Consider the following 26,783-nt stretch of genomic DNA (forward strand, 5'->3'; position numbering starts at 1 on the left):
TGTATGGTAGGTCAGTATCAACTTGAAATACAATATTCAGAAAGTGGACGTCCTTGGGGAACAGATTTTAGAATGATAATTAAAATGTAACAGTTATAATTCTCATATTTAAATTTAATTAAATGTATGCATTTAGCAGACGCTTACAGCGACTTACAGTGCATTCAGGCTAACATTTTTTACCTAACATGTGCTCCCTGGTAATCAAACCCACAACCTTGTGCTGCTAATTCAATGCTCTACCACTTGAGCCAGAGCCACAGGAACATAATATTTATCATTATATTAATCATTCTCGGCGTGGATGGGCCTTTATTTACTTTACTGCACCAGAGCACAGAACATTGTATCCCATGATGCAATGCACTCAAACACTGATATCTGAGATTATTAGATCTCACTAGATTAAGAAAGTAATAAGGTCATCTGAGTTCTGCTGTTTTAAATGTCCATCATTGCACATGCTAATTTAAGAAAGTTAGTATTTGTTCTTTTGAAGCTCGTCAGAGACACAGGGTCATTGAATGCAGCCCTAACTTTTAGGGTGACACCGTTGAGTACATCTGTGTTAAACTGAAGCTAATTAATTAATAGTCGCCTAAGAAATGAACAGCTGCTGTTTGTTCTCTATGAGAGGGCATCATAAACATGAAAGATGGTCATATTTTATTTCTCTAGGCGACTTCCTCATTTAAATTCCTCAATTTTAATTATTCAAAAGTTATCTGCGAAACACGGCTATATGCAAAACATCTTCTCATTCTCCACACGAAAGGTTTTAGTTCGCAAATTATTATTAAACTAAGTAAACAGCCTACACAACTTAATAATATGTATTATATTACAGCATGTGATAGTGGCGTGAATATTTCTGTACTGGTGTGATCTCTGAATTCGTTTCATATCATGAGATCTTCTCAGGTTGCTGTTTTTTACTGTCTTCCGTCACTTCTCACAAAACGAAAGTGCACAACTCGCTAGCAAGGATGGACAGGACGCATTTGCTGAGGTACGTTTGGCAAAAATAAACTAAATTATGAAGGGAAACCCCCCTTAAAACAACACCAATGCTGATTTTTTTTAAAGTTGTTGCTGGAAATCGCCAGTTATTTCAATAAATACCACAAACGCAACAACGTGTAATAACTTTAAACCTCGTAGCCTACACCGCGATAAAAGATGACGAACTAAGCCTCCAGTATCTACATAAGGACTTTTTATGGACAAAAAGTGTTCATTTTAGTGTCTCTTTCTTACTTTCTCAGGGCTGAAGGCTGTGGTGTCGACTGTAATAACAATAACACTGTTTTGTTTTCCTAGTGACCAGGATGAAGCTGCTCCATCGTGTCCTGCTGGATCTCACGCAGGTAATTATACAATTATTAACAAGAGATGACCTCAAATATCACTTAACCTCTAGCAGTTCACTTTCAAGTCTATACAAGTAACATATTTGCATATTCAGACAGAAGAGGCTGCACTTTAAAATAGTTCATCTCATCTCCAGTCAGCACTTTTTAGAGGAACATGTTTCCTGTCCCTTTCTACTGCGTCCTCGTAGCATGCTGAAAAATAAAAGAGGAGATAGTGAGTTGAAATAGATGTGTGATGTACTTTATTCAGATCCGAGGGATGGGGCGACGGCTCCTCCTGCAGATTCGATGCCTGTGGTTCCTGGATACGAGAGTTTGGGGCCTAACGGTGAGAAGAGCTGCAGTAGCTTCGGCTGAAACAATGAGGAAAGTATTGAACGTGATAGTGATTTTATTGTATTTTTTTATATATATTGCATCCACAGTTATTCCACCATCAGATTTCGGATCGGCGCAACCACCAGCCCCATCCAGAGCTCCTGAGAGACGCTTTGAGTAAGACCTCCAGCACTTATAATCAATAAAACAGCTCATCTAAAACCATCTCAGCGGTAAATTACATAGACTGAGCATCAGTTATAAACCTAGTACATGTTCCTTGCTTTCTTTCCTGGTTATATTAAGACTAAAATACTTCATTAAGTGGAAAATAGAAAGAAATTTGACAAATTTTTCCTGATGAATAACCTATAATAATCCCTATAATTTGTCTAGTTTTGTATTATTTATTTATTTATTTTCTGCTTTGCCTAACTGGTTTTCTTGTCATGATCTGGATTTATTTAATCAACATCACCCTGTTTCTGAGTCATTGTACACTAGACTCATAGGAAATAAACATTGAAACAATAATCAACATAGTGTTTAACTAGTGTTGGGGGCAGCTGTGGCCTAATGTGTACGCTTCTCACTACTGTGTGTGTACACTTGGATGGGTTAAATGCAGAGCATTTAAAATGCAGAGTGTGGGTTACCATACATGGCAAATGTCACGACTTTCACTTTCAACTCCACCCTATTTCTGAGTAATTGTACACTAGACTCATAGGAAATAAACATTGAACCAATAATTAACATAGTTTTTAGCAGCACGTTAGCAGCACAAAAGGTCATGGGTTCAATTGCCAGGGAACACACGTACTGGTAAAAAAATAAAATAAAAAAGAAGTACTGTAAAACGGATTATAGCTTGAATGCACTGTAAGTCGCTTTGGATAAAAGCGTTTGCCAAATGCATAAATGTAAATAGATAAATAAATAATAGTATTATATTATTATAATAAATTCATAATAATAAATAAAAAATTAAGAAGAAAAAAAAGAAGAAATCAATAAATAAATACAAAATAAATAGGCTGCAGAAATAAATAAATGTACTAAATTATTACATTATCTTTTTTCGTATGCAATTTTTTTTGTGCCGTATACACATCCGTGTTATTTTAGTATCATTGATGTTATCATAGTTTTTAATTTTATATATATATATATATATATATATATATATATATATATATATATATATATATATATATATATATATATATATATATATATATTTCCATGTTTATGCTTTATTAATTTTTTAGTATTTTTTTATATAAGTTTTATTTTTGAGAGTTTAGTACTTCAGCTTAAACTAAACAAAAATAAGACATGTTTATTTGGCAACTCATTGAAATAAAATAATGCTTATTTTTTAAGTTATGATACTGTTCTTTAAACATACTAAATTTAATTTGCTACAGTGGTTCATTCATTCATTCATGCATGCAGTTTCATTCATGAGTATGTTGTAAACGTCCTCAGCATTCCTGCCATCACTGAAGAACTCGCTCAGGAGGCCTTCATAAAATACGCCAGCAGCAAATGCTGTTACAGCTCGAAACCAGCCAAAGAGATGGTGTTCACAGACCTGCAGTCGCTCAACACATACCGGGTGAGCAGCAGCATTCACATCCAGCACATCCAGCTGTATACAGCGGCCATATAACTTGGATCCCTGTTTCTCCTAATAGTACCGGTTGGAGACTTTTACCGAGTCCAGAACAACAGAATGGGACAGTGAACCATACAATGGTGACTAAAGTCATTCTTAACCATCTATAATCCTAAAATGAAGTTAAATCGCTTGTTTAAATATGTATGTCCCTTCATTTATCAGGTCAGGTGGTGGATGGTTTCGGAGTGGCTCCTGCTCCGTGGAGCATCCCGGTGCCCATTCCTTCCCTCTTCCAAGACTGCGAGAAAGCCGTCCGCGTTCCTCACACGTCCACCATCAAAGTAAAACATCCTCCGGCCTTCCATTCACCAAGTTCACTGGATCTTTCCAAGATCATTCATCTTGATTCATTTTGTTGTTGTTGAATTCAAAACGCAGGGCTGTCATTCCTGCCTGAATCTGGGTAGATCTGCTTGCAGGAGATGTGTGAACTCAGGCAGGGTTAGTAGTACCACACGCATATCATCTTTAGTACTTCCTTCTGTATGTTCTGTCTGTTGTTTCATTGTAATGATTGTATTGTTACAGACTCAATGTCCGTACTGCGGTGGCCTGGGGAGAACCGGCTCCAGTCGCTGCAGTCCGTGTCAGGGCTCAGGCATGACAAGGCATGAAGTCAACCCTTTGAAATTATTCATACATTACTTCATTTAATAACTTTTTTTAAATATAGAAAAGTCTGTAAAGCTTGATTTACATTTAATGAATGCTTAATTTATTTGTTAATAACTTATTTTAACACCATACCATTTTGATGGGGGGTTTGCTGGGTTTTTTATGGGTCGAAACCATTCCAGGTGTCATTCCTGTGGAGGAGTTGGTTCAACCACTTGCGAAACTTGTAAAGGGCAGGGAAAGCTCCTCTGCTTTATCAAACTTAAAATCACATGGTGAGCAGACCCTGGCTAACACCCATTTCCCAACAAGTGCACTGTGTACAAACAAACTAATGTTTATTTCTCCACTCTTTCTATCTTCTTAGGAAGAACAACGTTTATGTGGCGGTGATCGACAAGGGCTCGGGATTCCCGGTTGAGCTTCTTGATCGAATAAGTGGAGAGAAACTTCTTACTGATATGGCTCCAATGGTGAGCAAACATATCATGTTGTTTAAGAGCTATGAAGACATGCTGAACTCAAACACAGTCCTTAAAGGACATGCATTGAAGCCTGGTTTGTTGACACACAATCTTGGCCTCTCTGATTATTTCAGTGCATGTCTATATCCATGGATTTCAATCATGGAGGCCAGTGTGTGAGAGTGTAGCCAGAGAAAGAGATAAAGTCGAATTTTAAACAAATTTCAAACAAAAACAAACATAAAATCTCTTCTTATTGAAAGAAAACAAGTTATTAATTCAATATTTGGTAATAATATACCATAACAAGAAAAGTATAAGCAATTTTTTCAGAGGCCGATCATTTTTTAAATCAAGAACACCAAACAAATAAAACAAAAGTACGTATTTTGGAAATTGTTGTAACCTGTGTGAGCAAAGTCAGCGGGTTTTAACTAGCATTTTCAGGAAAAAGCAAATCCTCTCTGGGTCAGAATGACTGGAACTCAGCGGGTTTAGAGAAAAAAATAGAAAAGGATTAAAAAGTGTAAAAAAATGCAATGAGCATTTCACAACATGACTTTGATTGTTTGGCTGTGACTGTGAAGTTTTGACTCTTCGCTGCAGGTTTATCCAGTTGTCAGTTTTCCGGACAGCTCTGTGAACGCCGAGTCTGAAAGTGGCGTGAGGGAACATCAGGCTCAGTTCTCAACCACGTGCCGTATTCTGCAACAGGTAATTCATCTGTTAGAAAAGACTCAAACACTTCTGAGGGAACACCACAAACCTGCGCTTGTCTCTTTAAGACCACATCTCCTCCTCCCACTCTTCTGAGATGAATGAAACGACTGCCTCCTGTCGTCTCAGTCCCATGGATCCTTAAAGAAACCTGATTAGAGCTTGTGATTGACCCAAAGCAGTCTGAATATTCCCATATATTCATACGAACAAGACACGAATGATGACAAAGAATAGAGAAAACCACTCACTGCTCTTTTCTTAACAACTTTATATATATTAACAAACTAACAAAAATGGCACATAAAATTCGCTATACATTCCTGAGAAACTTTTTGAAGTAGTTACTTACAGTAGTTATTCATATTTCTCTGAAAGTGTTAATAGTGAAACAGTAAGAAATGCTTTATGTGAAGAGTAACGTTATATCAAATGCATGTTTTAACTTTATTTTCCAGAGGCAGACCATTGAGCTCATTCCCATCACGCGAGTGCATTATGTCTGGAAAGAGAAAACCCACATTTATTTTGTGTATGGAACCGAACACAAAGTCTACACCAAAGACTATCCTGTCAAATGCTGCTGTTGCTCCATCATTTAGGGGGATTTTTTTTTTTTTTCGCAGTTTATATTTTTATAGCTCATGTCTCACTTCTGTCTTTTTTCCTTGTAGAATTGTGAGAAAGTCGGAATTGCAAGATAAAACACTCGCTATCCTGACTTTTCTCGGCTTTCAAATGTAAACTTGCAGTTGCGAGAAATAAACTTGCAATTCTGATAAAAAGTGTCAAAATTGTGAGCTATAAACTCATGCTTGTAAGAAAAAAGTTATTCTGTGGTGGAAGCAATAAAAAAAGAATCTTTTCTTTTTATTTTCCTTGTATTTTGGATAAAATATTATGTTAAGGTATATTGTTTTTCTTTTTTTTCTTTCTTTTTTTTAATACAAAAATCACCATGTCTGCTCAGTTGTAACACAGAGATAATTATGAAAAAAATTGCAATACATTACACACATTTTTGCTTGGTTTTATGTTATACAGTAATTTGTATATGCATTGCTACACTATGACTAATTCTATACTGTCCTGAACTAATAAATTACCTAGAAAACTCTATACTCGATCTCATATCGTTCCAGAGCTGGGTTTTTTTTTTTTTCGCAATACACAAATTGAGATATTAGCAAAAATGGCAGCATGAGTTTCAATCCACTTTCATTGAAATTTTCTTTCTTTCTTTCTATCTTTTTCTATAATATGAGCAAATTAAGACTGACGCGGTCCATCATTGCATTTTGTGTCCCTCAGCAGTTAAAGCGGTTTTGCAACATAGCTGTATTACATAAGTTTATTTTAGAGTGCACTGTGCCTTTAAGGATTCTGTAATCTGTGAGTTGTATCAGGCCTGCTTCATTAAGTCAGGCTGCCAGAACATTACATCACGGTCCAGAATTTAGAGTTCAAAACTGAGGAAAAGCTCCCAGTAAAAAATAATGTAATTAGTTACTTTTTTAGGGAGTAACACATTATTGTGATGCATTACTTTTAAAAGTAACTTTACCCAACACTGGTATTCATTATTGAAATAATATACTTAAGTGTGAACTAAATGATAACGTAATGATTTTATCAATGAAATTGCACGGTATTTACAATCAAATGACCATGCACTTTCTTTATTATGATGAGAGACTCTCGAGCTTGCAGAACTGAACAAAACTGTGGCTTGGGGTTGATTCGAAGCTTGGCCACTCAGAAAAATCAAGTGATGGATATTGATCTGTGCTGCAAAACACACTGAAATTAGAAACCCCTCGGGCTTCAAACACTGAAGCACTTGGAAAATATGTTTCAACAGTATCCTGTTTCTAGCAAAACCAAAGTCCCTTACTTTCGTTTCGTTCCATTTAGCACTACCATAGAACTCGCCTAGGATAGTTATTGGCAAAGAAATTGCTATTTCATAGGCTACATGTGTTTAGGCGTGAAAAATTCTGAAGATCGTAAAAATATTGAAGATGACGGTTTTCTTAAAGCAGTCATGGGAGGCTAAAACAAGGCTAAATCATGGCCAAAGAATAGACTAGTCACCAATTAGAACACTATTAAACGACTGCATATATACACGTCTAATAGACAACGAAATGTCCATCCATCCAAACAAATGAATTATACAGATTTTATTAAGAAAATTACATTTTTTTAAACTTGGCCAACTTAAGACAATACAAAATGATTAAAATACAAAAGAAAAGTATGACCATTCAGTGTGTTAAAAAGGAGAGAAGCTCTCTGTTAAATATTGTGTGACCTCTAATGACAGAGAACAGTGCAGTCTTTTCAAATGCCTCTTTCTACAGTGGACCACCCCCCTTCATGTTGAATTTGGGAAACCCTAAAATATAACACAGATTGAGGCGGGTTCCGTAAATGGCCTGGAGGGAGGAGAGAGAGACACCATGATCTTCTCAGCTGCTCAGTGTGACGGTGTGCAGTCATGGGTCAGCAAAGTGAAGAGGAAGGGGCTCAGCACACATCCTTGGGGGACCCCAGTGTTCGGTGTGATGGTGCTGGATGTGTTGCTGCCGACCCGTACTGCCTGAGGTCTTCCAGTCAGAAAGTCCAACAGCCAGTTGCACAACGAAGTGTTGAGCCACAGCTAAACCAGTTTGTGAATGAGCTGTTTGAGGGATGATTGTGTTGAATGCTGAACTGAAGTCTATTAACAGCATTCTTACAAATGAAACCTGGCGCGGCGTGGAGCATAGAAAGCCAGACCGCATAGAAAAAGCTGCGGATTAAAAAATAAATGAATGTGGACAGGGCCTGAATAAACAATTTTTATCAAGAAAACAGACAGAAGCAGCAGTGAGTAACCCAACCCTAGCTCCGCCCCTGCATTAATTGCGTTAAATATTTTTTACGTTGTTAAATTGGAAAAATGAATTGCATGCATTAATTAATGCACTGATTTTAGCAGCACTATTAATAATATCGACGGTCTACAACCTGTCACAGAAGAGGGAGAAAAAGGTCCTTTGAGGATTAAAATGACCAATAATTTGTTTAACATGCTCATGTAACAATAAAATACCTCACCTCCTTCTTTCAGGTTCGTTTCTTGTCATTGAAAGAGTTACAAAGGCTGCTTCACATGTAACTGTTACAGAAACCTATTTCATGCAGCTCAAAGTTACTAGGTACATATGCCATTACAATAGTGTTTTTTTTTTTTTATATGGAAAGTATGAGTTAAGCTACTGTACTGAAATCTGTACTGAAACACTGTCTGTGGCAGCTGCATCAGTCTGTTACTAGTTCTTCTGATCTCAGTTCCAGTTTTAGTTCCTGTTTTGGTCTACACAATAATCTGGACTGTTCATCTTTGTTTTTATGTGGTTGTCTTATATAACATAACACTGTCTGACAGGAAGCACCAAGTGTTTGTGGTAATAATACCCATCCGGGTGCCTGATAAAATCATTATAAATCAGATATTTGAATTGGCCTATAAATTATTTTACTAATTTTACTTCGCTTTGCTTGTTCACAGGTTTATCTGGAAATTATTTATTATCATTTATAAATTATTTATTTTTTTATTTATTATACTCAAAAGGAGCAATTCAGAATCACCTGCTAAAATATTCCTGTGAGTCGCATCCTGAAGCAAGTGAGCAGAAACTGAACCAGAGGTCTGTGCTGCCAAATACACAGCGGAATTATGGGTAAAATCAACAAATAAACGGCTTTCCAAATGTGAATAGAGAAGATTGTGACTGTGCAGATTCACATTTGAGCAGCAGGTGGAGGCACCGCTTAAGATGTTCAAAACAAGAGTACATATAGGCCTGTTGAATGATGTTTAAAGCTTTTCCACTTGTATAGGTTAAAATGTTAGCAATGTATGCTTGCAAATTAATCTGATGATACACATGACATATTCTGTAGTTATTATTTTCTGTTACATTGACATTTTCTTATTCTCTTACAGCGTCAAACTATTGTGTTGGTTCCTCTCATGTATATTACGCAGTAGAAAATACTAGTTTGGTTTTGGGGCGAGAAAACCAAGTTCACACCACCAAATACCATTAACTTATGCAAATTACTTTACATTTCCCAGTTGATACCTTAATGTTTTGGCAACTGAAAAAAAAAAAAAAAAAAAAACATATTTCACATTAACCCTAACTCCCTGTGTATGGGGTAAGTTGTCACAGCGGGAACCTGCTGTATACCGACCCTGATTTGAGAAGGACCCTTTTATAATCTAAAGTTAATAAAGCTACAACACTCCTAAAATTGCAATTGCAATAATGGAAAATATAGCATTTTACAGATTAAAAAAAAAATGTATATATATATATATATATATATATATATATATATATATATATATATATATATATATATATATTCTCTCCTTCCACAAAAAAAATCTTAAATCAGAGAGGGAAGTCTTAAATTCATAAAGACATTAAATGTTGCATGCACTGCAAATAATTATTATCTTCTAGTGTTATTTTATTTTATTCTTCCTTCAAATTAAGTTGGGTTTTTTGAGCCTAGCAGATTTTATTTTTCTTGTTTTAACCATAAACTTAATTTTTATCCGTTTTCAATTAAATTGTATTTATTTATCAAAAGAAAAAAATAAATACTAATGCTGAACATCAGAATATAAATTTCATTTTCATATTCTAGTGGTTGGAAGCAGAGATATTGAGGCCTTTTTGTAAAATTATTTTAAACTAGTGAAGATTTTAAAACCAAGTGTTGCTAATAGTACATCTATTGTGCTCTCTCTACATTTATAGAGAACAAATACTGATGCAGACCTATGGCTAAGAGTTTCTGAACCATGATTACAGTAAAAGTGGACTAAACTTATTTTTTGGCATATTGATTACCATTTGTATCACCACAGTTTTACTACAAATACCATGGTCAAAGAATGGTTAATGTAGCAAAACCATGGTTAATGTGGTATAACTATATGTACATCTCAGAGACGTCTATTTGACATCTGAACAGAACAAATATTGCTACTTACTATGCAATCACATAATAATTGCTGTTAATAGTGATTATCGTCTGGTTGTATACGTCTTGTGTTCATTTTTCTGAAAATTCCTGTTATGCACATAAACTGACAGTCACCACTAGTAAGCTACTATTAAATATTGTAGAAACCTAATTTGTATCATAAAAAGTGTTTTACAAATAAACTTGAATTGAATTGAATCTGCATTAACATCTGCAAGACGTATTTTTTTAGGGTTTGCTTATCGTCAATAAGATGTTTCCTTTTAGATGTCAAATAGACGTCTATTAGATGTCTTTAAGACTTCTGTCAGACGTTTGTAGACAGCAGATGCTTTCCAGATCAAGAGATCTTCAACAGACATCTTACAGACATACAGTGTGCTATTTAGTAACCATATTTATTATCTTTTTTTGGTTTTATGTCTAGTAAAACCATGGTCAATTCAACTGACGTGTTTATTCCATTTATTCCTCACATTTTGCTCACTTGGTCTAAAATAAAGTCTTAAACTGACCTTCAAGAAACCTCAGAAATCCTGTGAATGTAAAGTACATGCGATAACTGGACCCTATTATAGTCAAATAATGTCAGTCGCGCGCTGAACTCTGGGCTATGAAGAGGACGGTGTTCTTCACCCGGTGTCCCCCTCAGACTGAGACTCTCGGGTGTTTTAGGAGCTGTCTCCGGAGGTATAAGCAGCACACCTGCTGACTGGACGGACGGGACAGGGTCTGGGCAGTGGAGGAGTGGCTCTCGGAGAGTTTGTTTATAGTGAAGGAGGCGCGGAAAACACACGCGACGCGCGCGCATCTTCACACGACTGACTCACTTCACTGACAGCGCGACAGAAACGGGGATAAAACCGGCAGAAGCGAGGAAAACGACGAGGACATTACACTCGGTAGGGTTTCTATATTGTTGTTTGTTTGTGGTTATTCTGTCAACCTTTAATAACCATGGTTTTTACAGGTGTAACGGTTTTAAAAGGTATTTTTTAGGAAAATACACAGCATTTATTCTTTATCTGGGTGTTTATGTGACCCCTAATTGAAATAGCCTTACAATTAAACTGAAAAACTGTTAACAGAAGACTTTATTTTAACATTGGTTTAAAGTCATAAAGCTGAGAAAGAGAGAGAGAGAGAGAGAGAGAAAAAAAACCTTGAAGTATCATCTTGTTACTTGTTGTATTTAAGTGAGCCTGAGGTTTAATCATTTCACACTTTCAGACAGTTTAGTCTGAGTCTGTGTCTTTTTGATGTAGTAATATTACAGTATAGTCTTACACAAGCTCAGTCTTGTGGACAGGACACAGGACGTACAGTGCATTTGTTTAAATGTTTGGACGTCACTGATGGTCATTGTCCTCCTGATTCTTTCCTCTTCCTGTTTGCTGGGGTTCATATTGTGTTGTTTGTGTCCGTCCTTCACATGCATAGAAATATAATCTAAAATGATTTCAAGTCACTTGGGTTAATTTGATCCAGAATATTTATTGAAATTAGTAGGATTTTAGATACACACATTTATATTTTCAAATAAATAAATAATATTTTTTATTATTTATTTATTAAAATAAAGAATAAATGTATTATAAAAAATAAATAATAAATAAACAATAATAAATAAAATAATAAATAAATAATATATTTGAGATATGCCATGACTTCTTATATTACAATGATATATATTATTGTTTTTAGATATTGTTTTGTTTTTATATTTATGTTTTTTTTATTATGTGCAATTCATTAGGTAAAACAATTTTATTAATAATGTTTCTAAAATTAACAATATATTTGAGTTTTTAAAAACGTATAAAAGTACATGTATTAAAATATAAATGTTTTTAGAAATAGTTTTTAATTTAACAATTATTTTAGTAAATGTATCTAATTTATTTGAATTAAAACCAATTTCATTTATTATATTTATTATATGACAAATAGAGAGAGGTGACCAATCAGAATCAAGTATTCCAGAGAGGTCTTATAAGACCAAGATACTGTAGGATGCAAATGTATCAAACATATTCAGGTTTTGTGAAGTTGACGGACCCTGTCTCAGACTGGCTTTGATGTGAAGACTGATGGATGGCATTATCAGGATGTGTTGTGATATGGCTGTAAGTTCTTGTCAGGGAGGTTTAGGTTTCACACCCACTCGGAGCACTTGAAAGCGAGCGGAGAAGCTGACAGATTGACTGTGATCTGCTTTTGGGAGGAGTCCTCACGTAGAAGCCGCATGAGGAAAGCCAGGCGGCGTCTGTGAGGGCCTTATCTGTGCTGGCCAGCACGGCTGTTGTTGTTTCATCTGGACTGAGCTTTGTTCTGCTGGAAACAATAGCTCTGTTTCATGTGAGCAGTCATACAGTCCTACAGGATTAAATAAAGTTACGCTGCCCTGAGATGTGCTTTGATTTACCAGTCAAAAGTGTAGCTTCAACCGCTCAGTCTTCATCAGCGAAGGTTAGGATGATTCCAGGGGTCCTGATCAGAGAGGGGCTCCAGAGGGGCCTTTCACTATCTACTCCAAGGAACCCATGGCCATTAAAAATGCATAACTAACCTTTTTTTTTTTCAACCTATTTATTTGATTGTATTGTTTTAATTATGTTTTTGGAGTTTTAGAAATTAACTACGTACAGTTTTTACAAATTGAATGCAAATGTAAAAATAAATAAATAATAATAATAAATAAATAAACATAAAAATATAAATACAAATTGAATGCAAATGTTTAATAATAATAATAATAATAATAAAAATAAATAAACATAAAAAATAAATAGAAATTGAATGCAAATGTTTAATAAAAAAAAAAAAAGTAAATAGATATTTTTTCCCCAGTTGAACTAATAGTATGTATTTACAAATTGTGCGTAGTTGTTTTATTTAAATATTTTCTTAATTACTTTTAGATTGTATTAATTAGTTGTTTTTACAAATGGAGTGCCATTATTTATCATATAAAAAGTGTATTATTTTTCTTTTAAATAAATAATTTAGTTTCAGCTAACAATAAGTTTTTAGATTTTTTATTGTAATCATTTATTGTATTGAATTATCCCTGTAAACTATTTATATTTAAAAATATTTGTAAAAATATTTTTATAATTATTTTTATTTTAACTTACAATTTTGTTTTAATAAATTGAGTGCCGTTATTAAACTATTTTATTTATAATGATTTTATAATTTAATAATATATGTTTTTCTTTTGTTTCTACAGATTGACTACATATTTTATTAAAATAAAGATAGCATTTATGTTATTATTTTTTTTTATATAATTTTCAATTTAACAACAAATATTGTTCACAAATGGAGTGTGATTTTTGTAATTGTAATCAAATATAGAATAATTTTTATTATTACCACTACTAAATCAAAAAGATGTGTATAGCTTCTGTTCAACCTTAAATGTTCTTTTAATGCTCTATTTATATGTTTAATGTTCATAGGAAGCAATGCATTGATGATTGAGGGTTTGCGGTTGGTTTTCTGATCTTGTTCCCAGAGTTCTGTGGGTTTTTGATTACTCTGTGGTTTCACTCGGCAAAAACTGTAGAGGAATCAAAGTGTCTGAGGATTTTGGTTTGGTGTGATATCCATCTGACCGGCTGACGTTTGTGTCAAGGATATCAGATGACATTTTATGGGGTTTAGGGAGAAGTCGTTCACATTTTTAGCCCTTGTGAACTGATGAATCATTTCACTTTTTGGCTGTGGAAAATCTGATAGATCAATGCCCTTTGTACTTGCTATGCATATCCACAGTTTCTTGGGAACGTCCCAATCTTGACTGATTTATATTTTCAGATCTGTTTCAGGTTATCAGAGCATCTGCGTCTGGTTAATTTCTATTATTCCCTTATCTAGACTCTTCTGGTTCTTATATTTCAATACAAGATCTTTCATCCAGACATGTAACTGTTTTACTGCCATGTTGCTGATAGTTCTTTATAATAAACAGACAAAGTAGATGTTTTTGTATGCAGTTTATTGATTCTAATAAATACAGAGTCTATAAGAGACAATAAATCACATAAAAATGTAACCCTATTCAACTCTCTCTCTCTATATATATGATAACATTGAATAAAGGATGGGTAGACTGATTCATCAGTTGTCCTTTCACATCTAAATGTAGTATTTAGGATAGTATGCAGTGTAAGATTGGGAAAAAAGTCATGGAAATAATGGAGCACATAGACCACCCAACAAGCAAGTCACAAATGCCACTATTATTCACTTTAATGCAGACTAAAGTACAACCACTGTGTCCAATTCTGTGGGAGAAAAAAAAAACTGGAAAATAATGACTTGGTCATCTAAAATAAATCCTTTTCCCATAGAAAAAGGCTCATTTGCTCTCATCCATATGGAAAAGAAGAATCGGATGCCAGTTTTGCTCATGTTAGCTTGTTGCAGTTAAAAGTTTGTGTTAATATGTAAACACACTCTAAAAGCCTTTCTGAAAACTGAAATTTTAAAGAAAATTTGTGACAAAAAGCTCAAAATACAACACATATGAGAATGATTTCCAGTCTACGTTGTAACTCTCATTTAAAGGTGTTAAGGCCGTTTTTACTGTACGTCATTAGACTTGTTCGCCTGGGCAGGTGGATCTTGGGAAGTCGGCCAGAGATGCCAATCAATCGTCATTGTATTCGTGTGTCTGTTGAAGAATTGCTCTGAATGTGCGTGTGTTGGCGAGACCGCGAACAACATCCTCCATAAATGGCTCAATAACCCATTGTGGTGCCTCTCTATTATCTTAATTAATTGGCCCTTCTCTCTATCAGCCCAGCAATAACAATGCCCTGGCAAACATAGTACTTCCTTCCCACAATGCATCTGTTCGAACCTGCTGTCTGGCGCCGACCCCAGGAAAGTCAGAAAGAGGCTGGAAGTGGCTCTGTGTTGGCCAGGGCGAAGGGAAGCTCTGTTTAAACACCCAACCAGCTGTTTCGACAAATAATAGTAACTTCGTCATCATTCAGCCAAATCTTCAATCTTCAGCCAAGCTCAATTCTGATGTTATTTCTGCGTATAGAGCCTAGAACGAGCAGGGTTTTCATTGTACTACCAACGGAGACTCACAATGTGTCGGTCATGAATCATGCATATATTAGTCTTTCATTGTTCCTGAGTGGGTTCATTGTAATCTGCAGCTGTGTATTCCTTCAGGATTGGGATGGAGTGTGTGGAGCTCTGCGGAATAGGGAACAAACCCAACATTTGTTTACATGTGCTGTTTCATAGTTTTACTCACACACAAACAGACTCAAGATAGCTCTTGTGTCATTCATGATAAGTGGCACTGAATCTAGTCTGGCAATAAAAATTGCCATAACAAGTAAGTAAATCAACAGAATCAACCAGAATGCTTTAGCAACCATTTATCAACGCTCTGGCAACATTTCACTTGTAGCATTATTGTTGTCACTTCTGCACTAGGGGCAACTGGCATTATCTTTGGAAAATGTAAATATCTAGTGCAGTCTTACCTTAAACGATCTTTTATTGCATATTTTATTTACACTTAGTGTAAATAGAAATAGACACTATGTTAAAATAGCAGGATGTTCTGCTATTTATACTACTTATTGCAAATAATGGCAAGTGTTGTAGTACATTATGAAAAAGTATGCAATAACTTATTGAGTGTAAATGTTAATTTGAATTCAAATTATTAAATGGATGCCACATTATTGGGAAAATAAAGTCCTCCCTTCACCTACCCCCTAACCCTATCCGATACTTTATTTTCAACTTATTTTCTCCTTATTTTTTATTAAAAATAAATGCTTTTCTGATTGAAATTTAAAAAGGGAGAAAATAGTTTGCCAAACGGTGGATTCGAACTCGGGTCGATCGCGTCAAAATGAGTATGACACACAATTTACCATTTGCATCACTGCAGCTGACAGCTATCATCTAACTTTTGTAATGTTGACTAGCCGAATCACACGTTAGTGGGCAGAGTTAGTGTTAACAGCCTCTGCTAACAAGGCAGACTATTTGCACTTAGTGTAATATATGCATTAATATACAGTATACATAAAGATATTTTATTTTGGACCCCAATGTCAAAAACAATGGAAACTATTCAAAATTGTGGCTTTTGTGCTTTGATAAAATAAAGAAAGTGGGTTTTTTGCTTTACTAGTGTCACTAGACAGATTTTTTTCTAATAATTTGTTCAAACATTTCCCCGACACCAGACATAACCCAGACTTATTAGAAAATCACACATTTCTGTAAATATAACGCTACTTTCTGCAAATTTCGCGACACTTTCTAAGTGAGATGTCTTGTGAGAGGCACTACAGGCGTGTTCGGTTTTATCCAGAACAGATGAACGTGAAGCTGGCAGTGTTTTATTACAAAAATGTTGTTGATGTTGTGTGTATCGCAACAGTTTGTAAATGTAGTATCCAGCGAGTTGCGTTAAAAAGCTAATATTTTATCGCAATTGAAAATAATGTAAGAACTACAATAAACCTGACCCTAAACCTACACAATAGTGTTAGTGACCAAACATTAGATAGAATCACAAATTGTACTAGTCTTTTATCATAACTTGTTTCACAGATTTGTACCCGAGCGCTTCACTTTGCAAGTGCTATATTGTACAGAGCAGAGGTGTCAAGTAACGAAGTACAAATACTTCGTTACTGTACTTAAGTAGAAATTTGGGGTATCTATACTTTACTTGAGTAATTATTTTTCAGCCGACTTTTTACTTCTACTCCTTACATTTTCAGGCAAGTATCTGTACTTTCTACTCCTTACATTTTAAAAATAGCTTCGTTACTGCTATTTCATTTTGGCTTGTTTTCATTCCGGGTGTCATCATTCAAAAAAAAAAAAAAAAACTATAGTATCCAGATAAATCGCGCCACCCGGAAGCAGTGAATTTGATTGTGATTGGATGAGAAGTATAAACATATACCATTCTGACACCCTATTGGTTTGTACGTGATCCATCGCACCTGCACGTGACACAAATCACATCACACTCCAGCAAGGACATAGCCAGTTTTGGGCTCGTTTATCAAAAAATATATATTTCTTAAAAGTAGGGTTGGGTTTGGAACCGGTATCCGATCGCCTCAGAGTCAGTCCCCTTAAATTTCACATGAAACCAGCGTCAGACCGGTCTCCTTCCATCTTTCAGCGCGCTCTTCAATCCACAGAGGCGCAGACCGCGAATGGAGCAGCGGATGCGCACTTAAATAAACAGAGGACACAAGGTATGTGTTTAATAAACAATCACTCGGTTTCTCATCTGTAAAGTTTTCGCTCATCACACCACAGCCGTTTCCTCCAGCGAAAATCTAGCCCTTAACACATATGAACGAACACATACTTTAATTACACTTATTTAAATATACTTAATTTAATCATAGGTACTTTATACATACACTACTGTGCAAAAGTCTTAGACACGTTAGTATTTTCACTTAAAAGAATGGTGTTCGGCCAGTAATTTATATATATTGCTGTAGTGTGTCAGTATAAAATATCAGTTTACATTTCCAAACATTCATTTTGCTGTTGTCAAGCTGCTTGTGCATTCAAAATCGCACTAGATTATTATTAAAATTAATGGCAAACTGATATTTCCTACTGACACACTGCAGCAAAAGATATAAATAACTGGCTTAAAACCCTTTTTGGGGTGAAAATACTAATTTTTCCATAAGACTTTTGCACAGTACTGTATTTTAAAAACAACATTTTTGCTACTTTATAAAGAATGAGCATACAGTAATTCACAGAACTGATAAAAGACAGTGACAGACAGCACTCATCTTAACTAAATATCAGAGTGATTGACAGAGATACAGTAGAAATATTATGTGTGGTTTTGTATTAAATAATGACCCAGATTGTGAAATACGTTTATAAGCCTTAGATTAAGGGAAGCACAACTTGGGAAATGAGAGCATCCAAGCTGAAAGCTATGGATTTATTTTAAATATTTGTAATGTTCTTTAAAGTTATCCATAGTTTTTTTTGTGGTTCTTTTTTTTAAAGGGGGGGTGAAATGCTATTTCATGCGTACTGAGTTTTTTACACTGTTAAAGAGTTGGATTCCCATGCTAAACATGGACAAAGTTTCAAAAATTAAGTTGTACGTTTGAAGGAGTATTTTTGTTCCCAAAATACTCCTTACGGTTTGTCACAAGTTTCGGAAAGTTTTTTTTCGAGTATGGCTCTGTGTGACGTTAGATGGAGCGGAATTTCCTTATATGGGTCCTAAGGGCACCTCTGCCGGAAGAGCGCGCGCTCCCGTATAGCAGAGCGCACTAAGAGGCTGAGAACAGACACTGATCACTGATCAGAGCGAGAGCATCGCGAAAAGTCACAAAAGAAGTGTGTTTTTGGTTGCCAGGGCAAGACAACCCTGCACAGATTACCAAAGAAAAAACAGCATTAAGGGACCAGTGGATGGAGTTTATTTTTACAGAGCATCAACGGAGTTGTGCAAGTGTTTGTTCCCTGCATTTCTAAAATGCTTGTTTTACAAACAAAGCCCAGTTTGACGCCGGATTTGCGTATCGTTTATTTCTTAAGGATGATGCAATCCCAATGAAAAAGGGTCACGATCGTGTGTTGGAACCGCAGGCGGTGAGTAAAACCGCTTCAAATATCTCTGCCTCCTTGTTAGTGCGTCCGCCTCCCATGCCGAGACCCGGGTTCGAGCCCCGCTCGGAGCGAGTCGTTGCTGCTGCTGCTCTCGTTCAGTTTCAGCCTCTGGATCTGATTCTGGATCATAAATATACGCTGAATCTGACTGTTAGCCATGGTTTGTTTTCGATGATGTTTTTTTCCTCACGGTAATGTCACAGCTTCCACATGCTCTCAACGCAAAAGCCTACTGGCGCTCGTGATTCTTTAGCTCCGCCCACACGTCACGCCTCCAGCCGCTCGTGTTTTTCCGGGAAAAATCGGTACAGACTATCTTTCTCTTATGAATATAATAAAACTAGAGACTTTTTGGAGTTATGAAGGATGCAGTACTACTCTATAGGTACTCAAGATTAACAGGATATTGAGTGAAAACGAGCATTTCACCCCCCCTTTAAAGTATCGGTTCAGGTTCAGTACCGTTTTAAAAGTATCGAAAAGGCACTGGACCCTACTTAAAAGTTATTATTTCTCACTGGCTCATTTACCAAATGAGTGCTTTTTCTTCGTCCTCCACAAATTAAGCTACTGTAGGTAGTTCGGTAGCGAGACGTTTGAATAAATTAGCATTTTCGATTGACGATGCGATTGACAATGTTGTGATAGGCTTTACCAACTTTGTAACTCGTTCCTCCCCCCGAACACTGGACATAGCAGACGTATGTACCGAATACAAGAAGCTATCAATCAAGAAGGTATCAGGATTATGACTTATTTTTCAGTTTTAGTTTTTGATTAATCACTTGGAATAATCATTCATTTTGACAGCACTATAATGTTTATTGTAAATAGACCACCATACAAGTGTAATTGTTACTAAGCCTGCACCAATGTTCTTGTCCATTGCCCTCGCAGATTCCTGCAGCTAATCATGGATGTACATTTACATTCCATTAAAAGTTATTGATGACAAGCCTCTGAAGTTTGACTTTTTGCACCATAACAATACTTATTGGCAACTAGTCATCATATCTCTAGTCCTTTAATGTATTTGCATTGTACTAAAGTGCGTTCATTTTAAATGGGCATATATGCGGCTGATGAAGACCTGAAGGTCGAAACGTTGCTTGATTAAATTCCTCTGGAGCAGTAGTTTTCAGTGTTCAGACTTCACTTATTTATTTGTCTATATCATTCAGTTGTCTTGCACCTGCGTCCTAATTGGATGTTTGGGATGTGCACACCATTTTTGTATTTTCATATATGCGGCTGAAACAGGAAGCCTAGTGCATCCCAAATTTTTCAACATGAACATTTTAATATAACATTATAGTCATTATGGCCTATGGCCTTTAGAAAAATGTTTTTTGAGGCGGTGGGGTAGTGCACAATAGGCCCCTGTGGTGCGGCCTAAGCTTTTGTTCTTAATGGCATTTTTTTCCCCTTACATTACTTTTACTTTTATACTTTAAGTAGTTTTTTAAACCAGTACTTTTACACTTTTACTTGAGTAAAAAGCTTGAGTTGATACTTCAACTTCTACAAAAGTCTTTTTAAACCCTAGTATCTATACTTCTACTTGAGTAATGAATGCCAATACTTTTGACACCACTGGTACAGAGTAAGCTACTGAGCAAGTTTACTACATCAGAAAACATCAAATCATTTAAATTAAGAGACTGCATACTCAATAATTCAAAAATACTCAGTATTACGTTAATCAATGTCAGTATTTGTATTTATTAAATTTTTTTGGAGCTGTGGTGCACCAACATTAATTCATCTACATCTTTCTATGCAGCGCTGGTAGTTCACTTACTAATTGTAGTCCGTTACTCATTACAGATTACACGCTGAATATTATAGTTGGTGATGTAATCTAGGTTATTCATTTTAGATAATGTAATCTGATTACTTTAAGATTACATTTAGATTACTTTTTTACTATTACTTTCCCCTTCCAAATGTTTGTAATCAAGTCATAAAAACTTGTTTTTTTTAAAAAACATCAAAATATATTAGTTTACAAGGGTCCTTGCATAGTATTGTGCAATGAATTTGCACAAAAATTACTCTTGATTTTATGTGATTAAGAAATAAAAGTTGTGGTTTACTGCAACTACTGGTCATTACAGCTGGAAACTGCAATGAATTTGGATTTTTGCCAAAATGATTTTGCAGTAAGCTCAAAGTGTTGTCACATTGCTCAGATTACAGTTCTGTTTGGTGCTACTAGCAGTGCAGAAATCCCACACTTAACCTCCACACCCCAATATTGCAATACAAATTTTTACAAGACCTCAGAGACGGAGGTGTTTTGGACACATATATCTGATTAGCCGTATCCCGACACGCCTGTCTAAACCTCCGAATCCTGCATTCCTCATCACCTGGAGCAGAGATACTGGCACCCCCTCTGGCTGGACGACCCTTGAGGTCCCGGGATGTCAGAGAGCTCTGCGGGGATCCTCACCTCCCGGCATGGGGCTCTCGCTTGGTTTTCTCATCCTTTCAAACAAAAGACACTGGAATTCTTCAAGGCCAAAGAGCCAAAGATAAATCAAGTGAAGATTATAGAGGACTCCGCATCGGCTGAGATAAAAAATTGCCATGGGAGTTGCTATTATATGTGATTTAACCTCTTTTTTTTGTAGTTTCCTACAGGCCCCGATGCTTTTATAACCGTGTGATGTGGAAGACAAATTCATAGGTATGAAACCTAAGAGGTCTAGCTAAAGGATAAAAGCTGCCCTTGTTATTCAGTATCACTAGTGCACTATCTGTTTTGGATTAGGAATCTTAGCGTTAATCATTTGCCAACTCCCATCAAGCGCACATGTTGCAGAGATGCTCTCTTTTATTATGACGGTTGACCCGTGCTGTTTCATCTCCTACAAATTGCTCTCAAAGGCTTAGCAGAGGGATTTCTAAGCTATCTGTAATTGGCTTTAATTAATGTGCTCTCAGGTCCTGTCATGTGAGGCAAAGCAGAGTCCTCTAACTTTCCTAATGAACAGCATTGCGCAGACAACAAGAAGAATAGCCTCTCTAATTTCGCTCTATCACTGCTGCAAATATAAGTACCCTCAAGCGCCTTGGGAACGCGCTAATGTACGAAAGAGTCTCTCTGGAAATACTTTGCTTAATTCCACTGGAGTAGCTTATAATCATGCCCAGATGGAGTCTCCAGACTCGTGACTCTTTCGGGATTTTATGCATTGATTTTGGGGGGAATAAACCATTATATTTCATAATTCAACTCTATTTTCATACTCATCTTGGGTGAGGGGGCGGGATAGTTCGAGTGAAGGGGTGACGCCCCGTGGCGCCAGCCCTGCTTAAAGGGATAGTACACGCAAAATATGAATATTCAGTCATTAATTAATCACCTTCATGTCAATCCAAACCCATAAGACCTTCGTTCATCTTCAAAGCACAAATAAAGAAAATTTTTGCATGCAGACTTGTCAACAAAATAATAAATATCAGTCTTAATCTGAATTGTTCTACAAGCTTAATTATTAAATAATATCTTTCATAATATCTTTCATGTCAACAAAGCTAATCTGTTGCTAATGCTAGTGCAGAAAGGCCCATAGAAAAAAAGTGGCAGATGTTTTCCACTGGAGTATAAAAACTGCACTCGTGTGAATCCCGTTTGATTGAAAGCTATGGTTCGTACTGGGACTGGTCTGCAAACACAAGCCCATCAAAGAACAAATACTCAAGGTAAAAAAGGTCCTCTCTCCTCTCAGCGTTACATTACCTCATACAAAAGGATGAGGCGAAAGACAAAATATGCATGCGATTTTAAACAATCTGGGTCCACTTGTAGTCTGAGCCTGACTCCAATCTTCAGCCCAAATGTTCCTTGAGGGGAACCATGACGGCCTGTTTTATGGGTGGTGTGACATCCAGTGCCGGGAATGAGGTCACTCGGACCACCGGCGAGGAAAACACTCGATAAGTCAGTATCTTCTGCTGAGCGGGAGTTTGTTGACATTGTCAGTGAGGTCAGATGTATGAGGAGCGTCACACATGAATCAAGATAATTGTTATTAATGACAAAATTATGAGATAATTAAAGAGGACCACGAATGATTAAAGATATTATTGACAAAACGCATCAACACGCGTTAGAGAAAACTCTCCCTCATGTTGATTTAAACTCGTATGGCTTTCTTCTGCCAAACACAAAAAGAGAGATTTTAAAGCAATAGTTCATCCAAAAATGAAAAACTGATGAACATTGAGTCACCCTCAGGTCATAAAAGATGTAGATGAGTTTATGTCTTTATGGGATCAGATTTGGAGAAATGTAGCATTGCATCATTTGCTCACCAATGGATGCTCTGCAGCGAATGGGTGCCGTCAGAATGAGAGTCCAAAAAAACATCACAATAATTCACAAGTAATCCACACTTCAGAACATTGCTTACCATATACCAATCCATAATCCATATAAGGATTTTTTTTCAACTGTTTATTTCACTAGCCGCTTTTCCCCATCTATTTATGATGAATAACATATAAAAAATAAAAGAAACTCGAAAGTAAACAAAATAGTTTTGTGTGAGAAACAGACTAAAATTTAAGTGAGCTGAGATTGAATCAATGAGTTAAACTTGAAAAACAGATCTGATTCATAAAAGAATCATTCTGACTGTTTTAAGATCTGAATTAACTGATTCATTGAAAAATGAAAAGAATGATTCACTCACAGATTGGGATTTGCTAATTATCTCATAAACATGGCAGGGAAAACCACCTTTCCTGTTAAAATTAAAAACTATATGACATATATGTTATATAACAGTAAAAAAATCAGGTGTTGAAAACTCTAGGAAATAATCCAGGTCACAAAAAGAGTAAAAACAAACAAACAAACAAACAAAACACTTATACTCCTAAACCGAGGAAACCGAATAAATATTTAGCTTTTTTTCTGATTAAGACTGTGTACTTTTTATTCTTTTTTTGACGTGAAGTGGCCTTAATTAATTTGTTATTAATTAATAAAAATAATACAATAAATAGTTTACATTCAGTGAAGGGATGTTTCCACTGATATTGACTTCAGATGAGATGTGAGAATGATTTTACCAGGAGTTTACATGTTTTATTTACACAGACCTTGTTTAGTAACAACGTTTTATCTGACTCGTTAGCTAAACACTTTGATTTCTCTCTTGTATTTTTGTTTTTGTTCAAAGCAGGTTGTTTACATGCATCTCCGACATTCTTTGCTGTGAAACCTTTGTTGTGGATCCAGATCAGGGATGAGCGTGTCTTGTTTGTGTCTTTAAAATGAAACAAATGGGATTTAAGACCAGCAGGTGTTGTCTGGCATTCTCTCATCTCAGACTAAACAAAAAACAAAGTTTGTCTAGACAGGTATGTTAACAAGCTGCCTTTAACCACTGCTTTGTTGTAAAACTCCCAATATAGAGAAGAGATGAGCTTTAATAGAGAGAAACAGTAAGTGCCCCCAAGATTTCCTGGGTGCCAGAGGTATTTTCCAGTTCATTTCTCAATTTAGTGAATCACAGGAAAGGATCAAAGCATAAAAAAATACAAGACTATATCCTCGACGTCTTTTAAAGAAAATGAAATACTGTTTGTATGAAGCACTGCAGATGATAAAACTGAAACAGCAACACCTAAATATAAAACTACTGAATTTAATAAGTAGAACTTACTTTAATTGTTTGTATATATATTAAACAGCTGCTGTGGTTGCCAGATCTTCACCACATGGTAACAAATTCTCAGGTATGATGGCATGGCATATTCCTGTATATAATTAACAAAAAATAAGAAGAAACAGATTTTTTTATATGTGCAAGGAATGTCCTTTTACTTTTTTTTCCCACTGTTAATTATATGGTAATTCAGCAGTTTAAATAAATAAATACATTTGACAAAAAGTACAGTAAAATTACATATAATGCAAAGTTATGTTATGTTTTTTACTGTATATGTAGGTTTGCTTACTGTTTTGTAGGTTTTTATTGTAGTATTCTTACAGTATTTGTTTCTTTGAAAAAAACTTTTGTTAGTTCAGGAATTCGTATTTCTTATTTATTTCAATATGAAGCTGTAATCACAGTGTATTTATATAATAGTGTACTTTAACCAGTTCTAAAGTATATAAGTATTATTGACTTACTATTGTACTTTTTTTTATAAATAATATATATATTTTTTTATTATTTTACATTTTATAGTATTTATTTATTAGGTTTTGTTGTTGTGTCATTTTTCAGTTTAAGATTTAGTTATTTTATAATTTTTTTTTAGTAATTTCAATGAATGTTTATTGTATTTCACGTAACAAAAATGTTTTTTTTTTTTTGTTGTTGTTTTTTTTTTGTTTCAGTAAGTACAATTAATTATAAGAACCCTGATCTATCTGCAATAAGAATCTAGATCTATCTTCCATATTGTAATTTTTTTTTTGCATATCTAAGTGTAAACATTATGTACAAATCCCTAGCCTACAGTAGAAATGTAATTGTGATTAGGCAGCACCTATATGGTTGGGCTATATGTAAGTGCAAATCACAACTTCGTACCCGAGGGTTTTCTGCAGTAAAAGTTTGAGAGGAAATCTCCTGCGTGGATCTTAACCAAAGGACTAATAGGAAAATAGTCACCATCCTAAGCCCGGCAGGTTCATGCTGGGTTTTAAAGAGGGGGTTAGTGTTCTTGAGGCGGTTCTCAATCCCAAGGTCATGCAACTGTGAAGTAAACGGCTGTTTAGTTGTCCTCACAATTACTAGCAGGAATGGCTCACGGAATCCTTGGAAAGGAGGAAATGAGATGGAATTCTGCACATTGTGTTTCAAATTTCCTATGGCACATTGGTTAGGAGCGTTCTGTCATCCAGATTCTCTAGGGAACATTACAGAACCATCTAGACGGTTGTTTTCCCAGTTATGAGGGATGTGCAACATATACTGTTTGACTCCCTCCCAAAATCAGCTGTCTGGAATGAAAACCACAACATTCCATCAAGATTCTTGAACTGGGACGATTCTTCCCATTCCCTCCCCAAAGCCGAGTTATTTGTCTAACTGTATTTTCAAACATTTCAATTTAACATCTCACATGCTGGATGTCCCCCCGCTTTTTAAAACACACATGTGAACGGCTGTTTATTTTAATGTGGTGAGATGTAATGGGCCTGACAGTCAATCACTTATGGTTGCACATGTTGATTTAAAACCTCCAGTAGTAGGACGTAAGTTGACGGATTACTAATCGTAGACTTCTGACAGACAATAAAAGAGTTCAGAATCTGTTTTGTATGCTTTGTGGTGATGTTGGATGTTATTTAGGGTGTGTAAAAAGGAATCTGGCATCTCTGATAACAAACTGAATTGCTCCGAATGGCCCAGACCAGACAATCGTAGATTAAGTTTGCTGAAATTGTACAATTTACAGCCAATGGGCTTCCTGGATGCTGATGGGAAACAGAAACTTCCAGCGGAGAACTAGACAGTCAGATTTCCTTGGCACTACTTTCAAAGACATATAGTTTTGATATATGACACATTATGAAAGAAAGATATTTAAGATTTAATAAAATATATGTTTTGTTTTATTCTGCTTTGTTTTTCTTTGCTTTCTAGTTTTGTTTGTTTTAGCATTTTTCTTTGTTTGTTTTTCTTTGCTTTCTAGTCTTGTTTGTTTTGTTTTCCCTTTTTTTTGTTTATTTTTCATTGTTTTCTAGTTTTGTTTGTTTTGTTTTACAATTTCTCATTATTTTTCTTTGCTTTCTAGTTTTGTTTGTTTTGTTTTACAATTTCTCATTATTTTTCTTTGCTTTCTAGTCTTGTTTGTTTTGTTTCCCCCATTTGTTTGTTTGTTTTTCTTTGCTTTCTAGTTTTGTTTTGTTTTGCTTTCTAGTTTTGT

General features: G+C 35.5%; 2 protein-coding genes across 2 annotated transcripts in view; both read left to right on the plus strand.

Moving 5' to 3' along the window:
• Positions 1–764: 764 nt before the first annotated feature.
• LOC113070590 (protein SSUH2 homolog) lies at positions 765–6,302 on the plus strand. Its single transcript, XM_026243993.1, has 13 exons — positions 765–1,009; positions 1,321–1,367; positions 1,624–1,701; positions 1,799–1,868; positions 3,183–3,312; positions 3,392–3,452; positions 3,538–3,656; positions 3,754–3,816; positions 3,904–3,983; positions 4,173–4,265; positions 4,358–4,463; positions 5,061–5,168; positions 5,630–6,302. The coding sequence occupies exons 1-13, from the start codon at positions 987–989 to the stop codon at positions 5,771–5,773; spliced, it is 1,122 nt and encodes a 373-aa protein (XP_026099778.1). The 5' UTR covers positions 765–986; the 3' UTR covers positions 5,774–6,302.
• Positions 6,303–10,825: 4,523 nt separating this feature from the next.
• LOC113070591 (semaphorin-3D-like) overlaps positions 10,826–26,783 on the plus strand; it is a 49,872-nt gene continuing 33,914 nt past the window's right edge. The window contains exon 1 of the mRNA XM_026243994.1: positions 10,826–11,125. The gene's annotated coding sequence lies outside the window, so the exon portion shown is untranslated. The remainder of the gene's footprint in view (positions 11,126–26,783) is intronic.

Source organism: Carassius auratus, unplaced genomic scaffold (genome assembly GCF_003368295.1).
Source record: "Carassius auratus strain Wakin unplaced genomic scaffold, ASM336829v1 scaf_tig00004584, whole genome shotgun sequence".
NCBI classification, from domain to species: Eukaryota; Metazoa; Chordata; class Actinopteri; order Cypriniformes; family Cyprinidae; genus Carassius; species Carassius auratus.

What these genes read in the sequence shown, in the direction of transcription:
- LOC113070590 (XM_026243993.1), top strand. Translation starts at nt 987, where the DNA reads ATGGACAGGACGCATTTGCTGAG. An exon ending in AGTCGCTCAACACATACCGG is followed by an intron (nt 3,313 to 3,391) that starts GTGAGCAGCAGC and finishes TTCTCCTAATAG; the next exon opens with TACCGGTTGGAGACTTTTAC. An exon ending in CTCACACGTCCACCATCAAA is followed by an intron (nt 3,657 to 3,753) that starts GTAAAACATCCT and finishes TTCAAAACGCAG; the next exon opens with GGCTGTCATTCCTGCCTGAA.